The following is a 25,218-nucleotide window of genomic DNA, read 5'->3' as shown; positions in this document are numbered from 1 at the left end:
GGGGCAGCTGCAGGCAGCCTTTTTAGGCCCAAGGTCAACAAGTGAACAAGGTGCTCCTTTGGGACTCGACTTCCTTCGTTAGTCACACGACTGATGGTTACGGCAATGCTGAAAAAGTTACTGCAGAATACACTTGCCAGATTCCTGTGCTTTGGTGAGCAAGATGGGCGGAGAACTCTCTACAGACAATGGCAATAACATTAGCCTGCTCTGAGAGATGTTCTGGGGTTTGCTATAACTGGGCATCGGGTTCCTCCAGAGTGTGCAATTTGGGGCGGGAGTAACTGCACTTGTGCAGAAAACAGTTTAGCACTCTGCAATTTCTCTCTTCTCTCCCACATCATTGTGAGTAATGATTTCTGAAGCATCTTGCACTTCATTGGTGTCACCTTTTGTTCTTCTCCTCTTCCACTAGCAACCATCATATCAGGGTGGAGCTACATAGAACTACACGCTTGCCATGAATTCTCCTGTCTAGAACTTGGGAGGACCAAAAGGTTAAGCACCCCTCCTCCCCTTCCATACTGCGGATCATCCCTGCCTCTCAGTGCCAATGAGATGCCTGGAAACAGGAGTCCAACTGCCAGAGTCTAGTTTTGGCCTCAAGGTGTTGTTTTTCCCAAGCACCTGAGAAGCTTGATGGCAACAGAGTGTCGAGCATCCCTCCTACCTTCGCAACTCTACAGCACGGCGTATTCGCTCTAGCCGAACAATGTGCTCCCTCATTCTCTGCTCCTTCATCTTCTCAAAAGGCAGTATGTCCTTTCTGCCCCGGTAGTCTCTGAACTTCATTTTGTCTTGAAGAAAACGCTCTTTGTTCCTTAACATAGGTGGCTGGAGACAAGTTTTTTTTATATAAATATGAGAATTAGGGACACTTTTACATGTTTACAGCATGCCAAGAGTCATCTGGCTTCTTGTGGACTATGAAGGGTCCCAATGCCCAAAAGCTCCCTTTCTCTGTAAAATAAAGAACAAACTCCCACTAAGAACGGTTTATCACAGGGTCTTAGGTGAAACGGAAGTTTGCTTACAGAGGCAGCAAGAGAAAGACTGGTTCTAAGGGAAAGTGGGAAGTGCCTGCTACTCCAGACCCCCATCAAATCTTTTTCCAGAAGAGCCAATCTCATAGGAGGTAGGAGTGATGCTTGCATAGCAATCTTGACTGCAGCATTTAATCAACACTTTTGCAAAAATTCACTGTTTGCAAGTGAACTTCCAAACTCTGCCATTAGAGCTGCCTTATAGTTGCCTAGGCTTCAGAAAGAAGTCAAATTGTGGTTAGCTAGTCTCCTTTGTGACACAGCACCCCATCACTCCTCTGTCTCAGCTAAAACCAACTCTCGCATAAACCAAATCAGTGCCTAAACAGACTAATGTTTTGAGCAATACTTACTTTTTCAAACCGTCCCCTTCTTATTGTCCTGGTGTGAACTTGGTCTCCTTTTGTTTGGTCTAGAACTACCATGTGACTTGGACTCTTTACACCTTTGGAAGATAAAATTACATGCTTAATTATTCACATAAGAAAAAAACACAAAAGCCATTTTGCTGTCTTTACATGTTCCAGGAACATGTAAAAAAAGAAAAGATTTTAAAGATAATTTTTCCGAAGTAAAGGCCAACTAATTTGGATTTGAATTTTACAAGAAGCCATGCTAATGGTTCTAGATCTATGTTTCTTAAACAGTGGGCCTTGGAATATCTTCAGGTGGGCCCTAAGGGCCACAGCCTGCCCAAAGCCTCTTCATTTGCCTCTCCTGCCTCCCAGTCCTGCCACAGCTTTTTGGCTGGAACAAGGACAGTACCAGCAACTCTTTGCATGCTGAGCAAAAGTGGCCAAGAGACAGAAGTGTTTGGGGCGGGGAGAGGAGCAGGAAGAAGAGGGAAGAGCCAGAGGAAGTGTTGAAGGAAATTAGAAAGTGAGAAAAAAGTTTGCTATTAAATAACAACAAACAAACTGGGAATAAGAAAGGAAGAGGGCATGATAGGGAAGCTGCTATAGAAGGAAGAAGTGAAAGTAAAAAATCAGGAATTTGGGATGAAAGAAACTGGCACTACAGTATGCATATGGATAAAGTACAAGAGAAAGGGGAATGGGAGAAGAAATTACAGGAGATGGGTAAAAACACTTTGAAGAGCATGTGAGGGTGGAAAAGAAAGAGCGTAAAAGAAAAGGCCTTCCCCACTTAGAACTTCTGGGTCAGCAAATTCTTCTGAAAAGGGGGAGGCTAAATCACAATACCTCCAGTGCAAATGTCTGTCCTTAGCTTGAGGAAAGCTGAACCACAGAACTCCTTGCTACAAGGAAAACACTGCAACAAAGAATTTAGCAATTTCCAAAGGTGTATAAGATATCAGTAGAAAGTGACATCAGTAATTTTCAACTGACTGCCAAATTCTGCCTTCATATGCCGCCATTTTCTGACTGGCGCTGCCCCTGCACCACCATTTTGTGTCAAGTGAGCCTAACACTACACTCCACTCTAAAATATTCAAAGCAGAATTGTTAACATTAAGAGAAACTCTAGGTGATACCTGTTAAAATGCCAGCTCACTGCCTCAAAAAGTATGACTATACAGCCTAATCCTTTTCAAAGCATTAGCATAAAAAGCAATAGCATAATACAGGAGGAACCCAAGTACATGGTTCGATATTTGTTTGTAAGGAGAGTAGCTGCAATGCATACTAATTCGCTTTTTTTCTTCTGCCGTTTTCATAGGTTCTTGAGCAGGACAACCTGATCCATAGTCACTCTTCTCATCTTTGCCTTCAGGTTTCTTCCCATCCTTGCTTTCTTTCTTCTCAGATTTGTCAGATTTCTTATCTTCCTTTTTGGAGAGGGTCCTTAAAAAGGTAAAAAACAGGGGTGGTATAGAATTCACTTTCTGAGAAACTACATTTTTGTTTAGTAGTGGGGAGGACTTTGGATAGCCATTAGTGTTACCAAATTAAATGGACTGAATTTATGAGTTATGGACTGAGTTACTGAGCAATGTAAAATTCACAGTAACTTTGGTACTGTATGTTTTAGATACAGGCGACCGACTGGCATGTGGGTCAAAGAGGGCAGAATGGAAGTGGAACAGGGCAGGATTATGTGTGCTGCTAATGTGCGTGGGGACCAAGAACACAACCCTTGAGCAAATTGGGGGTTCCCTGTATAAGTATCATTTGAAGAAAAAAAGTTTCTGGTCCTGATGGACTATTGATAGTCATCGAATATGCTTGAATGCACATGGGTAACACAGGTTGAAATCTCAAACCAGAGGTGACTAAGCAAGTTTTTTAGTAGGTGGGAGTATTTGGCATGCTACACAGCTCCTTGCCCCTTTTCTTGTCTAACAAGAGCAGCATTATGCATATCTCCTCAGTCTGCATACTTACATAGGTTGCAGAATCCAGTTTTGCTAATGAACCATTTTTATTTTTGTTTTAAAGAGGAATCACAGGGAACGCACAGCCATGCTAGGAAGCAGCACCTGGGCTCATGTTTTTTTCAAACAAATTCTGATTACACAAAAGTTGCAGGATCAGGCTCTTACTTGCTGGCTTTGTCGCTTGAAGTCATCTTCTTTTCTCCAGGATTCCTACCAGAGCTGGATTTCTCATCACTGTCTTTCTTCAGTTCTTTCTTGGAAGGATCACCTTTTACCTGCAATTCATTTTTTAAAAGTAAGTACATTATACATCGACTACCAACCAGGATGTGTAGCATAAGCCATTTCTCAATGGACTAAACTTTAAAAGGGATGCATTCCTTTTTGCCATCAGTCATCTTGCTCTCACTTTCTGTTATATATCCAGCCAACTGCTACTCAAGAGTAAGAGGGGGAGGAGGAAACAGAAGATCACAGGACAGCACCCTGGAGAAACCACGGATAACAAATTCCAATACAGCTCCTCCTTTTTAATTTTTGGAAGCCCATCCCATACATACATTGTAGGAGGAGAGTCACGTTAAGAACTTGCTCCAAATTATTTAACACTGTTATAATTCAGTAGGAGGCCGGCCTAACTGCTAAAGCATTTCCCTTCCCAAATCAACTCCAGACCAACTGTTTGTTGGTCTAGATACAAAATGTGCAGCCTGGCTTAGTTTCAGACTCAGTTCACTTCCAACAGCATCTACTTTAAACCCAGCCCATTTCCTCAAGGTTGGAACAGGTCAGCAAGGCCTGCTGAGCAGAGTCAAGGAGGTGGCAGCACCCCTCTTCTGAAGGGATAAGTTCTTCCCTCCCAGTTTCTTGAAGAGACGCATCTTCCCCTCCACAGATATTGCCCCTGTCTGTTAAGAAAGCACATGTCACACCTACTTTCTCAACAGAAATTTGTTGCCCATGCAGCTCTGTACGGTGAAGATGGCTTATACACCTTGCCACTTCTGTGCTTGATGACATGGTCACAATGCCATAGCACTTGGCTCCAGGGCTTCGGGCACTGGTGACCACTTTTGCAGCAAGAACCTGTAAGAAACAGAAATGGAAACAGTCATGGTTTTAAACTGACATCTTCATCATTTGCTGCTCTACATCCAGAGAGGCAATACCAAGCTAAATATCGGTAAACAACTAGCTTGCATACATCTCATGCACTGAGACAGCCAGAGAAAAATTCACAGACAACAGTTATGTCATTATGAACTGATACCACATTAGACATGGCAATTCATATGCCTCAACATCAGGTTTGCTGGCCAGGGGGAAAGCTTTTTAGTAGGGGGAGGGGGATGAGGATGACACCTGTCTTCTTGCAAAGAAACACAAGCAAACATTACTGTTGCACCAAAATCTATTAAGGTGATCAGAATGTGTGAATGGTGCATGCAAGCTTGGGCATGATGCTGGTAGGAGAACAGCACTGCTAAAATGTACCTTTCTTATGAGCCCATTTTAGGCAGTTTGTATAGCAAAAACCATGTCCTTGGTGGGCAAGTGCTTTTCCTCAGACTAAGTTATGACCATTCCCAGACAGGGATACAAAGGTCACAGTGATGTGGGCTTTGGTAACCTCTAGATAGGACTACTGTAATATGCCCTATGTGGGGCTACCCCTGAGGCTGGCTCAGAAATTGCAGCTAATGTTGGGTGTGGCTTCTGGCTACACATCAGCTGCATTACACCAGTGGTGAAAGCTCTGCACTGGTTTCCAGTAGCTACATTCAAAGTACAGTAGACAAGCATTTTGCACAGAGGTTCCATTCCCAGCTCCTATGCATGTATAAGCCCACCCTGCCCTTTCTGTGACATGCTGAGTGATTTTTTGGGTCACTTCTGGGTTCAGCACTGTGCACGTGTGCACAACCTCAAGCTTTTTTAGACACACATTAAGTTGGTTGATGCCTATACTACTGTTTGTGTAGCACCAGGTTACTTGAAGGACCAAATTGTCCCTTATACACTGCCATCATCTGGAGAAGCCCTACCGGCTGTCTCACAGTTATCACTTGTTTATTTTTGTGAACCAATACTATTAAAAAAAAAAAAAGCAAAGTGGCTCCAGGACTTTGGAACACTTTCTACTGAAACCTGAGGATTGTGATATTCTGTTGTCTGCTGAAACTGTCTGTTTTGCCAAGCATTTTTAGAAATTAATTGAATGCAGAATTGGCTATTTGCTCTGTAAATATTGATCTTCTGTATTAATTATAATATTGTACAATGCAATTATATTTTAGATGACTTGGCAGTTTATAAATTGTCTTCTAGATAAATGGCGAGATACACTTTGACAACAGTGAGATCCTCTTGCATTACTATATTAAAGAGGTCATTATTTTCATCCCTTTGCTTAACTGCTGCTTGTTTACATCAAGATGTACCATCTTTGTTCAAACATACAAACCCATGTCCTCTCCCTCCTGTATCTAGTGTTATGATAGCTTGCTATTTTTGACTGTCAAAACCTGAAAAGCCTGGGCATGAATAGTTGTTTATGCCCCTTACTGGAAAGTGGGTAGAGAAGAAAAGGGCACTGGCATCTCTCTGTCTCCTTCCCTGAAACTTCAACAGGTTAGCCTTTTGCTGGCTATAAAAATTTACTTTAGCATCAATTGCTGCCATCACTTAGTGTGGCATCTGCTTTACTTTCAACCATTAGGAGCCAGGCTTAGAACTCAAGTTTTTGCTAACCTGGCCTGCCAGTCTCTTCAACTGAAGGTGAGTGTACATGGAAGAACATGGGACAACAGTTTTTTACAAGGAAGGGAAAAAATATGCTTCTTAGCTAGTAACATTCCCCGAGGTAGTATTAAAGTAAGGATGGGGAACTGGTGGGCCTCCAGACAGTGATGGACTCCCAACTGATTTCTGTATTTCCTGAACAAGACAAGCATGCACACTTACCTGTTACTCTTACAAAATTAAAGATCCACCTGCAACTACTCCCCGGGAGCATATTGGAGGCAGCAAGTTGCATCCAATGTTAGTCATACACCAAGTAGACTAAATGAAATTAAGGGGCATAACTAACTTGGGTATGTCCATTTCAATAGGTCTACTCTGAGTAGAATTTAACTGGATGCAATCCACTGTATCAGTTGCTGGCAAGCATAATTGAGGCGAACACAGTTGCACTCAGATTCTGCTTGCAGGTTTCCCATATAGGCTTTTGGTTGGCCCCTATGTGACGGACAGCAGAGCCCTAGTGATGCAGTCCCTCAGAGTTCCACCAGAGGGTTGGAGCCTCTCTCTGATTGGCTACAAAGTCAGCTGACCACAGAGGGGGGAGGAGCAGAATGGGGGGCATAAAAGGAGAAGCTTCTGAGGGAGCCTTGAGATACAGATAGAGAAGGGAAAGAGCTGGAGCGAGACAAGAGTTTAGTTTGGTTTGAGATGGAAAGGGATTAGGAATGGGTTTGTCCGAGAGCGTGGGTTCAAATGTGAGTTTAGCATCCGCTCTGAGAATATCTATAGCTAGAGGAAGGAGCCTCGTACTGAAGAGAGGAGGACCATGTGAGGAGACAGGAGGAGACCCCTGGAGGGCTGAGTCTGAGCCAGGGGAGGGAGAAGCTGTGGGACTACAGACCCCCCCCCCCGCGTCTCCTTGCCATCAGGCAGGGAGAGCTCTTCTAGGAAAAGAAGACTCCCAAGTCAGTTAGGAGGGGATTCCAAGGTCTTATACCTCAGGAGTGGGAATGCTAAGAGAGGGGGTAAATGACGAAAAGGGCCCCTCGCTCACAAAACAGAGCATTAAGCTGTGAAGGAAGCTGTGCTGTGTTCAAAGTATTTAACTGTTAACACCTGTCATAACTAAGTAAAGGAACAAGAGAAACTGAGTTAACCACCTGTTCTAGAAACTGAAACATCTACCTGAAGTGTAGCAACCGATTTTTAGCAACTGAAGTTTAAGAAAAGATGTGCATATACTACTGTGTTTCAGCCTGTGGCATCTTTATATTTAGTTTAAGTAAAAGTTACCTTCTTCCTAACCCAGCTTTGTTTCACCTATCTCTTTTTGTAACTAAAACTTTCCTTGTTTGATCAACTCCTGCCTGAGACTCCTTGAAACAAAGTTCCCCTCACACAAGACCCCCACAAGATAGCCTGTGGTAAATGGTAGAAATTCATTGGCGTACTGTGCAGTGGGCCTGCTATATTTAATTGGGGGCAGTTAGTGGGATGAGTCTGCTACACCCTGTGTAACCCACAAACCTTTGGTGCCTACTACACAGTTTATAACTGCGTTGGGGAACAATTTTAAATTAAAAGATTTTGGCCTGGCTTCCTGTTCACATGCAAGGGCACTACATAAGATCAGTTTCTTGAACAGTAAGTGCCAAATAAATTCCAGAAGAAAAGACTGGTAGCTGGACAAAACAGCATTTCTATCCATAAGATGGAAAATTAGGTCTGCACACCCTTTGGCTGAATGTGCAAGTACTCACAGTTTGCACATAATAGGTTATTGTAAGAAGTCTGATCTTAATGTCTTTAATTTTTTGCTTCTGGCTTGTTCTTTTATATAGAAAAGCAGGCTTTAGCTCAACAGTCAAGGATCTGGATTCAGTTCTGAGAGATGAGTGTAGACTTTAAGTGATACATTCAAATCTAGGCTATTTTAAGTGAAACTACTGTTTGTTTGTTTGTAAAGCCATACCACTCCCAAGTGTGTGAACACTGTTTGCAACCCCAGTCAACATCATATGTATTAACTGATACTGTTAAGTGGAACCATACCTTCCCATATTTGCCGAAGAGATTTTTCAAGTCAGCAGCTTTTGTGTTAGAAGACAAGCCACTAACCCATAAGTTCTTAGTAGAGCTGCTGCTGCTCCCACTGCTTGCACTTCCTAAAACAAATTTCACAGAACGTTTCAGTGTCAATATTAAAAACTAGCATTCAAGTGATAAAGTGCAGTTTTGGAAGATGACTTCAATGAACAATTTTTTAAAATAAGCAAACAGTGCACAGACCAAGATCAGAGAGCAAGAGGGGAGATTTGGAGGGTATGCAATCTGTGCCACCAATTTTACAGCAGCAAAGACACTTACAATGGGCTTTTAAAGATTTTCTATAGTACGCACATCCAGAAACCACTCAGATAGCAGGTGACTAGAAAGACCCTTCTCTCAGAGCTCCTAGAGAACTGCCACAGCTCAGAGTAGTCAACACTCTACTATTCTATGGTCCCAACAAGCAGACTATTCTACCTTTGAGAAGACAATGACAGGTATGTGGCTCCATTTTTTTTTTAATTACCTTACAAACTTCATGGTTTGTTTTTTAATACCCATTAGTTGCATCAAGTTATGTTGGCTGAGGACATATTTCAAGCAAAGATCTATTAGGTTTGCGGGATAGTCAGCAGACGTGTCAAATATTCCATGCAACTCAGAATGCCACTATGTTGCATTTATTTCATGATGGTGCCATTTGTTAGCAAGGGAGGCAGAAAAGGCAGCTTGCAGCCAAGCCTTGCAATAGTCAGGGGCAAACACAGGAGCAGTGTAAAGCTGTTTCTATGGACCGGCTGCAGTAACTGCAGGCTCCTCCAGAGAGGAATATACCGTAAGCAGCTAGTGGCATATGCCCCTGCCCAGGATGGCCCATGTCTCAATTCTGCTTACTCCAGAAACCAGGCAGCATCTCCTTCATAATGAAGCTCATGCTTGAAGAATTGGCTCTCTTAGCACAACTGATTTTTTTAAAAAAAAATTGTGCTGTTATTTTGCTTTACTTATTTGAATTTCATTTTTTTAAAAGTATAATGATAGGCTGCCCTAAGCATTCCAGGGGGGAAACTAAAGACATTGCCCAGTGAAATTGTTCAGTTACAAAAACCTTACCAAAAACTGTTAAGTTATAGTAATCCACTAAATTTAAAGAAGTTAACTTATTTGCTGACTGTACCTGACCAGTCAAACGCCCAAGCCTAGGATTTCTCACCCCATTCAGATGCCATATTGTAAGGAGACCATAGTCTCAAATGAAGATGTCTTCTATTTAAAATTTCATTTACAATTAACTTTACTACCTAGCATGAACAATCTACAGATTCTCTCTAGGATGAGAATACAACAGAGCAATGTAATCATCAACTGGATGCATGACACATTTTTTGAGTGACAAACAATATTTGGAATACAACTAAGGGGATATTCAGTAGGATGCTCCTACTCCATGGACAAAGATGTTTGGGAAAACGTTTGTTAAGACACAAGCACAAGTTAATAGTAATGGAAGGAACACTTTTGCTTCTACAGTTTCCCCACTCACTCAATAGCATAAAAAGTAGCAGTGGAACATGACTGACACCTGGTCATCTAAAGTAACTACAGTACAGTCATACCACCCCACTTAGAAGTAGCCTGCTGTGTAAAAAAACAGACTTTCAAATCAGCTAATTGAAGCCAAGCTGTATAGCGGAAAGGAAAAACCTGAAGGTGAGGAGGGCATAAGCATCGCCCACTCCGGGACAGGCAGAAACTTCCCTGAAGCTTTCTAGTCTCATGGCCTTGCTACCAGATCCAAGATAGCAACATATCACAAAGGACACATTACCTTTTTCATCCTTTGATGAAGCCTTGCTTTCTTTAGATTCCTTAGTAGAGCTAAAAGGAGGAACAAATCAAAGAAAATTGAACATGCAGAATTTGCTTGTCCAGAATCTTACATTATTAAGCAAGTCATTTCAAAAAACCAAAACAAAAACAAAAAAGGAGGGCTGGACTGTTATTTGAGGAAAAGTGATTTCCCCTCATCATGGTTTTCTTGCACTGATTTTCCCCAAGATGCCCGAAGATCTAGATTTTCTGACAATTTTATTCAGTGGATATGGTAATCTTCTCCACATTTCAGGACTGGGACTTGACTTCATACTGGTGTTTCTCAGAACTGAGAGTTGTTCATTACCATCATCACAAGGATACATAAAACTTGACTATTTGAAAAAATAAAAAATAAAATGCTGTCAATTCGCCAATGCAGCCAGCAGGACAAAGCATATACGAAGATCCTGATTTTTTTTTTAAGGAACACACAGGTAACTTATGGCCTTCAAAACATTTTACAGGCAGGAGCATAAGATACTAATTATAAGTTTCTTGCTGCTACCCCCTTAATGCAGAGTGATCTTATCGAATGCTGGCAGTATCTTAAAGAACTGACATAGAAAGACAAACCTCTTTGCTTGACCTGAGGCCCCAGTAGACGAGAGACCTTTCTTCGAAGTATCCTTGTCTTTGTCTCCAGATTCTGCTTTCTTCGAGCTTTCTCGGGCTTCCTTCTTGACAGGATCCCCCTTCACGCAGTCTTCCTTCTTACCATCTTTATGGTTCTCTGTCATCTCATAATCCTTGCTTTCCTTCTCCAGGTTCGGTGCACTGGCATCTTGCCCGTCTTTTGGCTTATTTGCTTCTGAATCTGTAATTTTCAGATTTTTACCTGTTTCTAGAAGGTCATCCCCATCAAAATCCAGAGTGATGGCATCTTCGGCCTGGACTGTAACCGATATGTTATCATCCTCAGCTTCTTTCACTGACACGTTAGCTTCCATCTCTTCCTGAGCAGAGTGATCAGCCTCAGCTAGGCTCTTTTCTGAAGGAAGAGGCTTAGATACTTCTTGTGTACCATCACCAGAACCTGCTTTATCTAAGAGGATTTAACAGGAATAAATATGGCAAAACAAGAAGTTTAAACATTTGCATATGTATAAGCTAGAAGAGAGGACCTAGAAAATACAAAGCCAGTTATTAGAACTGATGGAAGGTTGGGGGGGAAGCATAAGGGGCATTAACATATAAACCAATCCTTTACCCAGGATCACTCATTCTTCATGGCAAACAAATTCTCTAGACATAAATACCAAAATAGAACAGGAGTTAGACAAAGGTTCCATCCAGCAGATACCTGTTCTTCAGTACAAGTATCTGGCTTCCAATGTTGGCATTAATGTGCAAAGAAGTTTTTCTTCATGACCAAATAGTGACTACATGTCAGTATAGCTACACTTCGACTGACAAGTCTTTTTGACTTCCAATATCCTTCTAATGGCTCATAGTTCAATAGACAAATCCTTCATAGCTGCATAACCGCTGTCCTCTGCGTTCCAACTCTTGCGGTCAGCCATGGTGAAGTCGTAGATGTCAGCTGTTCTTGTTCATGCACCAACTTAGGCCAAAGTTCAGAAAGGATGCGGAGTCTTCATCCTGTGTCCATGGGGTCAATACTCTCAGTTCTGTTAATAGCGTTTCCATCAGCATTCTTACTTTCCACAAAAGCTTCTGCCTTCGGATCCCTTCCAAACACCAAGTCTGTGGCTTACACCCATGAGTGCCCTTTCAAGATTTCCACTGTTATGCTTGAGTCACAATGATTCCATGTTGTTTAGTCCACAACATGCAAGGTCCTTAGCATGCTCTCTAGAAGTCTTCTTTAGCAAGAATGTGAAGCCAGGGTGGGTCTCTGTAGCTTTTAAAAGCAATGCTGATTGGATGGTTCCATTGTTACTTGTTCCAAAATTTCATGTTAGGCTGTAAAGCATGATGTGGCAATTGCCAATGTGTGGAAGCAGAATGTGGCCCGTAGTTCAAATGGCTTGCAAACTGCAGAATACAAACTGCAGAATTCAACTGGCACATATCTGTTACTGCAGTGCAAGAGAATGTATAGACATAAAGACTTACCGTACCCCCCACTCCCCCAAAAGGAGAAAAAAAGATTCAGATCCACGGAGTCTGGAATCTTTGTTCCATTAAAGGCATGTGGTGGTCATATGCATGTAACAACATCCACGGAAGTAACTGATAGGCACATGCGCAATTTAAAAGCAGAAAAGCCAACAGAGAGCATGGATCCAACCACTCTTCATTGCAAAGGCACAGATATAGCCGAAATGCCTGATAGAGAACCAACTGATGCAACTGCCATTTACAAAAGTCAACTTGAAGCCTATTAGAACACTCAAAACTCTACTGAACTTCTAACATACCTCTCTCATTCTCTTCATCTCCATCCTGTAAAATAAAATAAAAATCAAATAAGCATTCCAGATTGGGATTCAATTTAAACAGAGCCAGTAAACTAATGGCAATCCAGAGGAACAAATCGAGGTGTCTGTTCTAATAATGCAAAGACTCAATTAACAGATATCTGCCCAGTTGAAATCTTTTAAGCTTTACATTTATTCATTTTTCTTTACTCTTGCAGTAAGATTCTAAGCTAGTACTAGTGGATGTTGCCTTTGTTTTCTCTCTCTGAAGAGTGCATTTGGGACTAAGGTGGGGATAATTAGGACTGCATAGTAGAAGGGAGAAGCAAGGCAAGGGTTAAACCAATTTACCCACCCATCCTTGGATGCAATCCTCCCAGCACTTGTCTACCTCCTGTAAATCTGCCAATTCACTGAAAATAAAACTAGCAATCACAGACCAACTGCCAGACTGCACTTCATACTTGTCTTCCAAAGGCTCTACTTTGCAAGCTAGAATTATATGCCCAGTTTTGGACCAGGCCAGCATAGCTGCAGAGGAGGGTTCAGGCTGGTGCATAAGAGCTCCGTTGGTTTAAACATTCACATTGCAAAGAGGATGAGAGGAGGTAACGGATTAGCACATACACAAATGAAAACAAAGCACTTATTTCTGTTGCTTCCATCATTACTCCCTCCTGAGGGAATATGCACCCCTTTTCCTTCTCTTGCTTTGTTCATGGAGGAAAAGAGGTACAATTTCTATCTCTTGGCCTGACTTTTGTATGAGGCAGCAAGGAGATGGATGTTGCTGTGGAAGAAGGGGCACTGACCCAAGACAGGACAGGCAATCACCATGGGCAAGGAAGCATGGGGATTTATGGGATCTTAATGGGACAATTTTTTTTTAAATTAATGGGACAAATTTTGAAAGGAAAGTTGTAGGCGCCATCCTAATAATTTGCTTATATTTCAGTATACCTGGGTTTCCAAGTCCTTCTCTGGCTGCTTTGAATGAGTTTTCTTCTTGTCTACATGAGGCACCGCTTTAGAATTCAAGGATTCCTCTCCGTTTTCTGCGGATTCTTCCGACTCCTTCAAATCATCATTTCCATCCTGGTCACTTGCATCTTGAGCTTCCAGTTCACTCTCCTTTCAATATGAACAACACCTAAACTTAATATATCTGAAGAAAATTTCTTGTATCTTGAATTCAATAGCCTTAAAACCTAGGATTCTAACTAAACATAAGGTCTCTTCATCAAATTACAAACCGTTCATGCTTCCTTGACAGATAACTTGCGTAACAATACTTTATTACAGTTGATATGCAAGGTCTCATAGAACTGTATACAGATGAAGGAAGCCAAGCTCAATGGGACGTGTTAGTGATGACTTAACTCCCACTGAAATCAAAGGGAACCAAGAGCATCTAACTTAGTCTGAATAACAATAAACTGCAAATTCAGTATCAAAGATGGTTTACAGTCAAAATTGTTTAGAAGTGAGAATGAATTGGCAAAACTTAGGACTGGATCCCAGTTTTATTTTTCATAGCAGAATTACCTTGACCATGGAATCATCTTCCACTGAAGCATCACCACTTAATTCATCAGTTTCCTGCTTTTTACCTAAAAGACATGATATGCCAATGACAAGCTTGTATCTGCTCCATTTCAAGTGTCTCTCTCATCACAAGACTCAGGAAAGCCCTCAACTTATAAGGCATTCCAGAAAAACAATCTAACCAAAAAACATACAACCAATCACCTAGCCTTTTACACCACGTAGAAACATAACACACTGAATGCTGTAGGAAGCCTTATTCACATTACATTTTGGGGGAGAGGTTGTGGTGCAGACAGAACTTAATCAACTTAATCTAAATCTTTACCGTGACAATCTAGATGGATAGTCTTCTGCAATTGCCTGCTATCAAGTAAAAGATTTGAATTGGTGAGCATCTCTGCCTCTCAGTTATGGAAATTCATCATTAAAATCCCCTTCCTGTGTTATTCTATTGCCTAGTGTGGCTGCATTACTGGCCCTAGGATCACGCAGTGCTACTTGGCACTGCTCCACAGGAATTACAGAATACCTCCTTCTTGCAAGAAACACATGGCTTGAACTTATATTCTCATATCACATTGTCACTTGCGTATCTATGCAATTCTCCTTGTTAGCCAAATAAATCTTCCAAAGGAGTTAAGAGTTCACAACAGATGAGGGGTACATTTGCTGCCTCAGGTTAAGGCTTCCACATGAGTAGAGCATTCATGTCCCTCAATAGTTATTTGAGTGCCATGTGAGTGCCACCCAGAGTGGCTGGGGAAACCCAGCCAGATGGATGGGGTTTAACAATAATATCATTTTATCATCAACATCAACATAACCATATCTGTCTGAGAGCCAGCATGGTGCAGCAGTTAGCTCAGAGGTTGGCAACCTCTGGCCCATGGGCCGGATGCGGCACACGAAGACCGTTTTACTGGCCCACGAGCCGCCCGCTCGGCAAGTCCCCCGTGCATGGGGCGGGGAATCGCCAAGTGGTGCTGGAAATGGCATCTGCACACACGCAGATACCGGAAATGGCATCCGCGCATGCCCAGACATCGAAAACCGCTTCTGCGCAGGCGCAATTTCCAGTGCCACAGACATACGCAGGCGTGATTTCTGGCATCACGCTGCACCAGTCTGGCCAACGGATTATCTCCGTTGGATTGATCCGGCCCATGGCCGGTAAACCTTGCTGACGCCTGGGTTAGCTGGACTAGGACCTAGGAAACCAGGGTCCAAATGCCCACTTGGGCATGAATCTCACCTTGGGCCAGTCACCAACTCTCAGCCTAATCTAGAGGATTATGTAGAGAGTGGAGGAATCATGTACTGACACTGAGTTCCTGGGAAGGAAGGTGGAATATAAATGTAATAATAATAAATTGACACTGGGTCATTCCATATCAAGTGATCCAAATTTTGGCACCAGTTAAAGAGGTGTCATAATTTTGTTTGATATGTGTTTTGTTGTAATGTTCATGAAATGAAGTACTTTAAAATTTAAAGTAAGCCCATCATATGACACATCATAGTAAAGCCCATGAAGTTCTGAATAGGTTGGTATTTTGAGTTTTGAAATAGCTCAATTCTGAGCTGAGCTTTTAATGTTTTTGTGTAGTCTGGCAAGGCCAAAATTGCCTTTAAAAAAAAACTTCAAACTTTCATAAGTAAAAAACAGGATGATATAAAAATAAACATTTTAGATTTAAACTTAGTTCTGGTCATTCAACAAGTGTACAAAATATTAAGAAAATTGGTTGACATGATATGGAATAACCCTTTAAAATAAATGCATCTCAGCCAACTTAATGCTTTTCATTTCTTTACTAACCAAACTACTACCACAGCCAAATATTCTAAGGTGTTTGTAAATTTAATGTACACCACTAAAAACTAAGAACAGGTAGTATTCACATGACCCACTAGTCACTGTTCACTGTTCCTGTGGGGTTAGAGCACCCATACTACTAACGATGATTGGAACAAATGTTTCCAAAACTGAAAAAATCCCAATGCTTAATTTTTCTATGGGATTTTTTTTACTTCATAAGTGAATTAGTAACAATGAATGGATGGCTCCTACATGCCAGCACAATATTAAGGAAACGTGGCAGTTTCAGATTTTTCCAGAAAAGCCACTTCGTTGAACACTATTCCTTGGAACTCAAGATGCCCACCTCGAAAAGCACTCAATTTGTGCAAAAAACAGTGTTGAATATCTTTATTTAGCTCAGTTGAGCAGAGAATCACATCACTCAATTTGATTTAGCAATGGGTGATTTATTTTTCAGCAGTTGTGCTTCCACAACTTCATAGATTGGCCTGTAATTTTTCAACTGAGCAAAGTTCATTAAAAAAACAAAACCTTTTTAGTTTCCCCCTCAAATACTACAAAACAAAATCTTCAATAAATTTACTGAGCAAAGTTTTATCTTTACTGCACAACATAAACTACTTGTATGACAGCATGCTCTTTATGTTAAATTATATTTAAACTTTCATTGTTACAGAACCTGTGATGGGAAAAGCTAAAATTTTGCATAATTTATGGTACAACTTCCTGGAAATAAGGGAACATACTTTTTTTTCACTCTTTAAATACAGGCAACTCCCCAATGCCCTCTTTGGGCTCTGGGGAGGGTATCCTCATGAGCTGGAGGCCCAGTGGAACTTTCTTGAGCTGCTCTGCTGATGTGTAGGGAAGCAGCTGCTGCTGTACTACCCTGCACATCAGCTGTTAGGTGGGAGGCGGAGCAGTCTCAACAAAGCCCTGCTGCCCCTCTGGTTCGCAAGGAAACCATAGAGCCCAAAGAGGACTTCCTCTTTGGGTTCTGGCTCCAAAGTCCTCATGACTCGTGAAGAGAAAGTCCTCTTTGGGCTCTGAGAAAGGTCTCTTCAGGAGCCATGAGGACTCTCCAGGGTGTTCTCCACATACATGCACTTCACTTATGCATGGGTGGGCCCAGCCAATTAGGTTGTTATCAATCTGGCTGTAAAGTAACAACATTATTCATGAAGAATAAGCAGGGTTCAGAGGACACAGTACCATTGATCAATGTTTTACTCGGAACCGTATTATAAAGAAATATACTAAGAACATTAAGAATAATCTATGCAACCTTTATTGATCTGACTACTACTGTACATTCAATTCTATTAACTGCAATAGACTGCAAGAAATTTCAAAATGCAAACATTGACTATAGACTTCTGCTATTGATTCAAGAACTATGCAGAAACACAAAAATGAGGGTCATAGTAGGTTTAAATGGTAGTATGACTGATGCCTTTAAAATGTCATGAGGAGTGAAAGCAAGGTTGCATACTGGCTCCCATGCCTTTTAACTTTCTGGTAATTAGGAACAGAATGATCTCAATCTTGAGGTAAATAGATGATTTAGTGCTCCTCTCACTTTTCTGGCTGGAATTCAAAAATCTCCTGGAGGTGCTCACTAAATACTGTAAATAGGAAAGCCTATCTATTAATTACTATAAGACCAGGATTATGATTTTGGCAAAGACAGACCTTGGTATAAATGGTGTTTAGAGAAGTAAGCTATAGAACAAACTGCCTCATTTAGATACTTGGGTGTACTCTTTAGTGAAAAGTCCAAGCCTAGAAAACCATAGGGGCATTGATAAATGTTGTATTACAATAAGGGAGGGAAGCTGACTGAACCTGCCCTAAAGATATTTGATAGCAGTGCTTACTCAAATGCCCTATGTCATTGAAATTTGTGGGTCTGTTTGAACTCCATTAAAGTTTTTGGAAATGTGCACAATATCCATATATAGAATCCAGATGGTCAATCTGTGAGGCAAGAGCAGACTGCACCCAGTTAAAATTTATTAAAAGAATCACTACTATGCCAATTGAGTGTTTTCCTGTGCTGTGCTATATGGAACTGGGTGATAACCAACTCTGTCAAGATGTTTTAGACTATTATTATTTTCCAGAACTGAGCTCTGCATTGACCTTGAATAACTGTCAGTGTTAGAAAAGGAGATACAAAAACTATTCACCAAATGTCTCCTGGAACCTGGGTTGTAGGCACAAAAACAGAATTGTTAGTCACCATTTCCCAACCCCCAATGCAACAGCACTTTCTGTTTATTTTTGTAAAAAAAAATGGTTCTTTTTGCTATCTGTGGTATTGGGAGGGTTGTCTTCAGACATGTGACTGTTTAATTTCGAACACTGGTGTCAGTTAAGAGATTGGCTCTTCTGGCTAGAATCCGGAAGGGACTTGTAGCTAATTAGGAACACCATATTTCCTCCTTAGTACGCACTCCTGACAACAAAGCATTTCAGAGCTAGTTATCTGACCAAACTCTCACCAGTTTCTTAAGAAATGCTTTTATTGAGTTGTGTTTCCAAGTGATGCCAACTGCAACCTTGGGATGGCCACTACTATAACAAGGTCCTGTATGCAGAAATACTTTGTGGTGGAAGACATCACTCATTATCTGTTAGACTGCTCTTTATATAGAGATCCAGGAGATCACTTTCGGAAACTTTTGTTCTCACTAGCAAGCAGTTACACCCTGGCAGAGCTTCTTTCGAATGACAATCATGGAGGGGCCCTCTACACACTGGCAGCAAAAAAGTTCAGGAGAAATGTGTTTTAGATAAAATTGCTGTAAGTTGTTTTGGTGATTCAGAGGTGTAATCTGAAATTAAGTTAGATTTATGCTTGTTGGTGCCTCTGGTATCTTTTCTCTCTTATGTTATAGGTTTATGTTCTGTATGATTTTACAAGTTTGTCATGGCCTTTGGCTAGAACAATAAACTTATGATGATGAATCAAATGCATTTAGAAATATAATTTCAGTCAAAATTTTCAGCTGAACCACAAACTATACTGATAGCTGTGCTTTTTAAGTTAAGAAAAACAAGGCATAAATTTTAAATGTTGACTGAACCAAGAAAGCAAGAGTGGCTACCATATGTTGCTGGACTACAACTCCCGGAAGCCCCAATTGCGGCCAGGATTGCAAAAACTGGAGTTGGAATCTGGTAACTTCTGGAGATTAGCAAATTAGCCATTTGGACTATAAAGGTACAAAGGGCAGTGTAGTCGCAGGCTTCAAACAAACTGGTGTGATCAAGACAAGGATATCAGTAAATTAGTATCTCAATAAATACCAGGATACCTTCTACTTGCAGAAAAGCATTTTAAAATTCAGTAGCAGATTCTTTAACTAACACAACCATTTTCATAAAGTTTACTTTCACAGAAGTTCTGACCTTTTCCTTTGGTTGGTTTCTTGTTTGGAGTATCAGATGAGACAGCTATTTCAATATTATCTGGGTCCCCTCCTTCTTCTTCAATAGCCTAACAAAATGAAACACAGGACTGGGTTATACAAACATTTTACTCATGAAGTTTTTGCACTGATACAATAAACTTCAAGTTAAGGGCATTTTGCAAAGGACAAAGTGTAATTCATATTGCATAGTTCTGGTGAGGTGCTTGAGGAAGATCCTAATAACACGTTATAATAATGAGAAGGCACCCCTGGGGTGCCTTGAATGATGGTCAGGGGTGCTGCGAACAACACCAGCCTCAGTCCCTTTCCTTCCCTCTGATGCCCTCTCATCTCTCTGCCTCCCAAAGGCTTGTGTAGCTGTTTGTTGTAGCATTCCTGGCTACAAGCTCCGCAGGCGAATGGTGCCTCTGGGGCTGGCCAGTGGGTGCTGACTGCCAGCAACAGAGGCAGCCTCGGAGTAAGCAAACGAGTGGGTGAGGGAGCCTACCTAGCCAGCCAGTCCACCGGCCCTTGCTGTTGGGAATGAACAGACAAGTAGGAAGCCGGACACACAGGCAAGCACTGCTCTGGCCTTTCTTGCCCAGCAATACCTAAGGTAAGGTACTGGCCTCACGTTTGGCCAGTCTCCAATGGGCCACTAAGGCTGGGGGGCATCCTCTTCCTAGGCCTCTGTGGGGCACGGAGAATCAGGAGTGTGGTGAAGGGTGCTTGAAATCAGAGGGTGGGGGTGGATGGGTGACAGAGCACAGAGAACTGGGTGTGCTGTGAAATCAGGCAGGAGCACATTGGAACCCAAATCTTGGGAAAGCAGCTATCCTAAGGGAAGGGATTGTGGTGATGGGGAGGCTAGCAAGCAACGCAAAGCAGGAAGGTGGTCTCATCCCTCCCCTCTCCTAACTTGGGGTGTGTGTGTGTGTGTTGCGTTGCATCCCCTCCATCTCAACACTGTGATGTATTGCCATATCGCGATGTTTGGCTGGTGATACATCGCAATGTTGAAAAGCTGACATGGCCCAGCCCTATCTAACAGTAAAGCAGGGTGGTTAAAAATGAATGGTTTTTTATTATTTTAAAACAGTTTTTTTTATTATCAGATTTTTTTTATTTAAATTGGATTTAAAAAAAAAAAAAGCTTTTGGAGGAAAAATCTTTCTAAATACAGTGGTACCTCAACTTACGAGCTCCTCGACTTACAATGTTTTCGACTTCCGAATGAGTTCCGGAAGAAAAAAATGGCCGCCGCTTCCGAATTTTTCGACTTACGAAGGGAAAGCGGTGGTGTGATACCTCGATGTACGAGTTTTTAATGCAGTTTTCTCTACTCACGATTTTTTCCCCCTTCGGAGATAGCGCCTTTCGACTTACGAATATTTCGACCTGCGAGGGCGCGTTCGGAATGCATTATCGTCGTAAGTCGAGGTACCACTGTATAGTCTTCTATTTAAGTTACATTATAGTCCAAAGACTATTCATCAGAAAATAAGGATTCACTTTACGTTTTTCATGTGTGCTAAAACTCAGTCTAAGGTGGGGTTTTTTATTTTTAACCACATCAGTTAACAAACATGGATACATATGCTATAATGTTCTTGTTTTAATTAAATAAATTGTTTAAATGGTTATTAAGGAAATTATTATTTTTCTCCTTCAAATAAAGTACAGCAGTTGTCCAAATGTAAACAATTAACTTATTAAACCTCACCATAATTGCATAATTATCTGTATGTATTTCTAATAGTATAACCAAATCAGTAATTTTTGATAAAACTGTGAAAACTACTCTGAAAATTTATTATTCAAAAAATGAAACCTTCATTACTGTAAATATTAAGATTATACATAAGACCCATAATTTTTTTCTTTGTTGAGAAAGAGCATGTCTTTGCAATAATTTTCACCATCAAAAACTTTTGATTTCATCATGCCCCAACGCTGAAAATGTAGGTTTTCTAAACCTACCGGTAGTTTTTCCACCTAAAAAGCTACATTTATACATTTTTAAGGTATTTTGGCCACCTCATGAGAAGAGAAGACTCCCTAGAAAAGACCCTGATGTTAGGAAAGATGGAGGGCACAAGGAGAAGGGGACGACAGAGGATGAGATGGTTGTACAGTGTTCTTGAAGCAACTATCATGAGTTTGGCCAAACTGCGGAAGGCAGTGGAGGATAGGCGTGCCTGGCGTGCTCTGGTCCATGGGGTCACGAAGAGTTGGACACGACTGAACGACTGAACAACAAAAGGCATTTATAAAATCTTTTGAGTGCTGGTGTATTTTTTCCTGAAATTCTCATCATGTTATTGACCTCTGTGTAAAATTTCAAAGAAATCTGATCACTGGTTATGGACAGAAAAAATAAAATACACACAGGGCTGAGGATCTCAAGAGGAACAGAAACACAGATTTCACGAAAACTTGAAGCGCTATAAAATTAAAACCGTTTGAGATAGAGGGGGAAAATTAAGGGGGTTTCTTTCAACCATAAGGGAAGGGTGTACACCAAGTTTCATCAAAATCTGAGATGGTGGATGGCATGACCGCGTTGAACTGACGTGGAGTGACCTTTTTTAAAATTAAGAGTATAAAACCTCAACCCTGTTGTCCTTACTTTTGAATATCACATTTTCAGACGGTATTGGTGGAAATATTCACCATCATCTCACACCCCTCCAACAGGCATACAAAGGAGAAATTTTAAGATGGGAGTTGAATGGCAATGAGCTACAAAAATAAAAAAATCCTGCATTGCAGGGGGTTGGACTAAACAACCCTTGGATTCCCTTCAACTGCCAGTGATAATTACAGCTTAAATGTATGTTCAATAAGTGGTGAGATCAAACACGGGAGACATTATTTTTTGGGGGGGGTGTGTGTGCAGATTTTACTCCTTGGCAAGGGTGCAAACGACCCTAGGTACACATTTGTCACTGAGTTCAATGTGACTTAAGTAGCCTAACCATGTGCAGGTTTCTCTCCTTCTCCAGTTTCTCCTGCAAAGTATCCTTGGATTTCATTCCAATGAAAATATATAAAGGGATAATTGAGAGACCTCATGGATTGACTGCCACAGAAATTTTATCAAACAGGATCATACCAGCATCATCACAAGAAATTTAAATGTCTCTGGGATGAGTTAGGGTTTTTTGTTTAGATATGTAGCTTTAATATTTAACATGATTTCTTAAGATCAAATTTTATTATGCTGTAAACTACCCTATACCGTGCTTCCTCATATGAGAGGAAAAGTAGCACAGAATGACAATAATTATGGTAATTAAATAATACAAGCACAGTATGTTTCCCCTTAAAGCCCCATTCTGCATCGCCAATCATCAAGAACGAAGGTCACAGTCTCCCCCCCCACCAGGTAATACCTGTATTTGGATATTTCACTTGCATTTTGTACTCAAACGAAAAACTTTGGAATTGCCAAGGTTGCCTAAAATTTATTTGCAAATGGCAACCATTCATTGTTACCAAAAAACTTATTTTAAAAAAATTCCGTGGGAAAGTATAGCTCTGGAAATTACTCCTTTGAGAAAATGTTCCACCCACATCACTGCTTAGAAGTGAGACTTTAAGAATGAACATGAAGACAGAGCAGACGACTACCTAATATAATTGTTCTGAGAGTTTGTTATGCATGGATATGAGACCCAGGTACAGTCTAAGCCCAGGGGTCAGCAAACTTTTTCAGCAGGGGGCCAATCCACTGTCCCTCAGACCTTAGGGGGGGGGCAGACTATATTTTGAAAAAATATATATGAACGAATTCCTATGCCCCACAAATAACCCAGAGATGCATTTTAAATAAAAGCACACATTCTACTCATGTAAAAACACGCTGATTCCCAGACCGTCCACGGGCCACATTTAGAAGTGCTGCCCTTGTTCTGTGCTTTGGGCAAAAGAACTGAGACTTGGGAATTATGACATCTGCAGATAGGGTAACAACTATGAAGAAATGGGGGTGCAGCAGTACAGGATTCAACAGTTTGCAAATTAAAAGTCTGTCAAGAACACATTAACAGCAATTAGTGATTAACAGAACTTTCACTACATATGTCTCCAGGTACAAGAAACAACTTGTAGCAGGATAACTTTCATGGATCTCAGCACAAACCTGTGTTTTTTAAAAAAAAATATGTCAAGGATTACAGATATAACCTGATTATTTAGGAAGCCCCCAACATTTATAAGTGCTGTAGAAACATTAAACTACAATAGACCTTTGAAAACCTAACAAACAAGATTTTACTTTATTTCAAATATTTAACAACCCTTCGTTCAAAGATTCCATAGTGGTGTAGAAAAAGTAAATAAATTTCATTCAATATAAAAATCCATTTTAAAACCAAAAGCAAACCTAATAATATCCAATAAAACAAAACAAAATACCCCAAAACAGACCTGTACATGATTTTTAAAAAATCTAATCTAATCTAAAATGCCCGAGCATACAGAAATGTTTTCATATGCTGTCTAAAACTTGTAACGTTGGCACCATAGGAAAAGTATTACAAATCTGGGCATTACAAATCTGAGCATTACAAATCCACCAGAGAAAACGTCACTCTCCTTTGTGAATCTCATTTGTAGAAACATGTTCAGTCGTGTCCCACTCTTCGTGACCCCATGGACTGCGCTCGCCTATCTTTCACTGCCTCCCGCAGTTTGGCCATAGAGAAATATAGTGTATCTCTATGAAAGCAGGAACTTGGAGCAGGCCTCTTCAGAATATCTTAAGATATGGGTAGGCTGGTATGGGGAAAGGTGCTGCTTCATGAATTTGCGTCCCAGATCTTTTAAAGTTTTAAACGTTAAATGCCATGTACACCTTAAACTAAACCCAGAAGTGATAAGGCAGCCAATGCAGAACTTTCAAAATAAGTGTAGTATGAACAACCCCGGCCTCTAGAAGCCGAGATCCAAGACAACTTCACAAAGCCTAAACATTTACTGAATGATAAATGCACAGCCATATGCAATTATTCTCAAGAGACAAAATATAATAATGGTTTGACAAGTCAGACTAGCCAGGTTCAAATCCTCACTTAACCATTAAGTTCACTGGAAGAGCTTGAGCTGGTCTGATTCACCTCACAGGGTTGTTGTGCGGAGCAATTTTTTGGGGGGGTGGTTAGAAAGAAAATCACTATGCAGACCACGCGGAGCTCCTTGGAGGAAAGAATAAAAACGAAGATACACCGTGACTTAGCTGAGCACAAGCTCAACTCCACACATGCCCTCCTTCGCTGACTGTTGAGGGTTTCCCGCCTCCTTCCCTCACTTTCAATCTCGCCTATTTGTTTTATTAGGTACATTTTTTATCAGCTGCCCTATAACAGATCTCAAAGAAGCGTACAGAACAGCCATTGCCACAGAACCGCGTACAAAGAGTGCTCTCGAAATATATATATTTTTAAGCCCTATCAAACCCTACGGCGTCTCCAAAGCGAGAAATGCGCTACCAGCCTGCAAATGCGAGGGCAAATGAAGAGAGGCCTTCACCGGACGCAGGAAAGCCCGCCGCCCGCCGCCCGCCGCCCTGCTTCGTTGGAAGGCGGTTAAGAGGGATCGGAAGGACGCCGAGCGGCGAAGAGAGGGAGAGGCCGGGGAGGGAAGGCGAGCCGGGAAGCTCACGGAGGCCCGGCGTCCTTCCCGCTCCCTCCAGAGGCCGGGTCGGCGCTTGGCTCCAGGGCCCGCGGCCTACCCCGCTCCTCCTCCTCACCTGCTTGAGGCGGGCGATGAGGACGGTCTTGACGCCGGCCACGTCCAGGTTGCGGCGCTTCAGCTCGGACTTGAGGTCGATAACACGCAGCTCCGTTATTTTCTTGCTTTCTGTCGGCGTCTGGTTGGCGCCCGGGGCGCTGCTGGCCGAAGAGGAGGACGAGGAAGAAGCAGCAGCAGTAGAGGAGGGGGAGGCAAAAGAGGCGGCGGCGGCCCCAGACGGCGCAGCGGCCATTTTGCTGCCGCTTCT

At 41.6% G+C, this 25,218-nt stretch overlaps 1 protein-coding gene across 1 annotated transcript in view; it reads right to left on the bottom strand.

The window, feature by feature from the left end:
- Nucleotides 1-25,218, bottom strand: part of SLTM (SAFB like transcription modulator) — a 34,105-nt gene extending 8,887 nt beyond the window's left edge. The window contains exons 1-13 of the mRNA XM_033167606.1: nt 24,970-25,218; nt 19,216-19,303; nt 13,977-14,041; nt 13,392-13,562; nt 12,432-12,456; nt 10,624-11,092; nt 10,004-10,053; nt 8,179-8,291; nt 4,318-4,467; nt 3,547-3,656; nt 2,691-2,848; nt 1,397-1,488; nt 671-834 (exon numbers count right to left, since the gene is read on the bottom strand). Of these exons, the coding sequence (XP_033023497.1) occupies nt 671-834; nt 1,397-1,488; nt 2,691-2,848; nt 3,547-3,656; nt 4,318-4,467; nt 8,179-8,291; nt 10,004-10,053; nt 10,624-11,092; nt 12,432-12,456; nt 13,392-13,562; nt 13,977-14,041; nt 19,216-19,303; nt 24,970-25,203 (1,889 nt within the window). The 5' untranslated portion in view covers nt 25,204-25,218. The remainder of the gene's footprint in view (nt 1-670; nt 835-1,396; nt 1,489-2,690; nt 2,849-3,546; nt 3,657-4,317; nt 4,468-8,178; nt 8,292-10,003; nt 10,054-10,623; nt 11,093-12,431; nt 12,457-13,391; nt 13,563-13,976; nt 14,042-19,215; nt 19,304-24,969) is intronic.

Source organism: Lacerta agilis, chromosome 13, assembly GCF_009819535.1.
Source record: "Lacerta agilis isolate rLacAgi1 chromosome 13, rLacAgi1.pri, whole genome shotgun sequence".
In the NCBI taxonomy this organism is placed as follows: Eukaryota; Metazoa; Chordata; class Lepidosauria; order Squamata; family Lacertidae; genus Lacerta; species Lacerta agilis.
The sequence above is the reverse complement of the archived record's forward strand: the minus strand, read 5'-3'. Positions and strand labels throughout refer to the sequence as shown.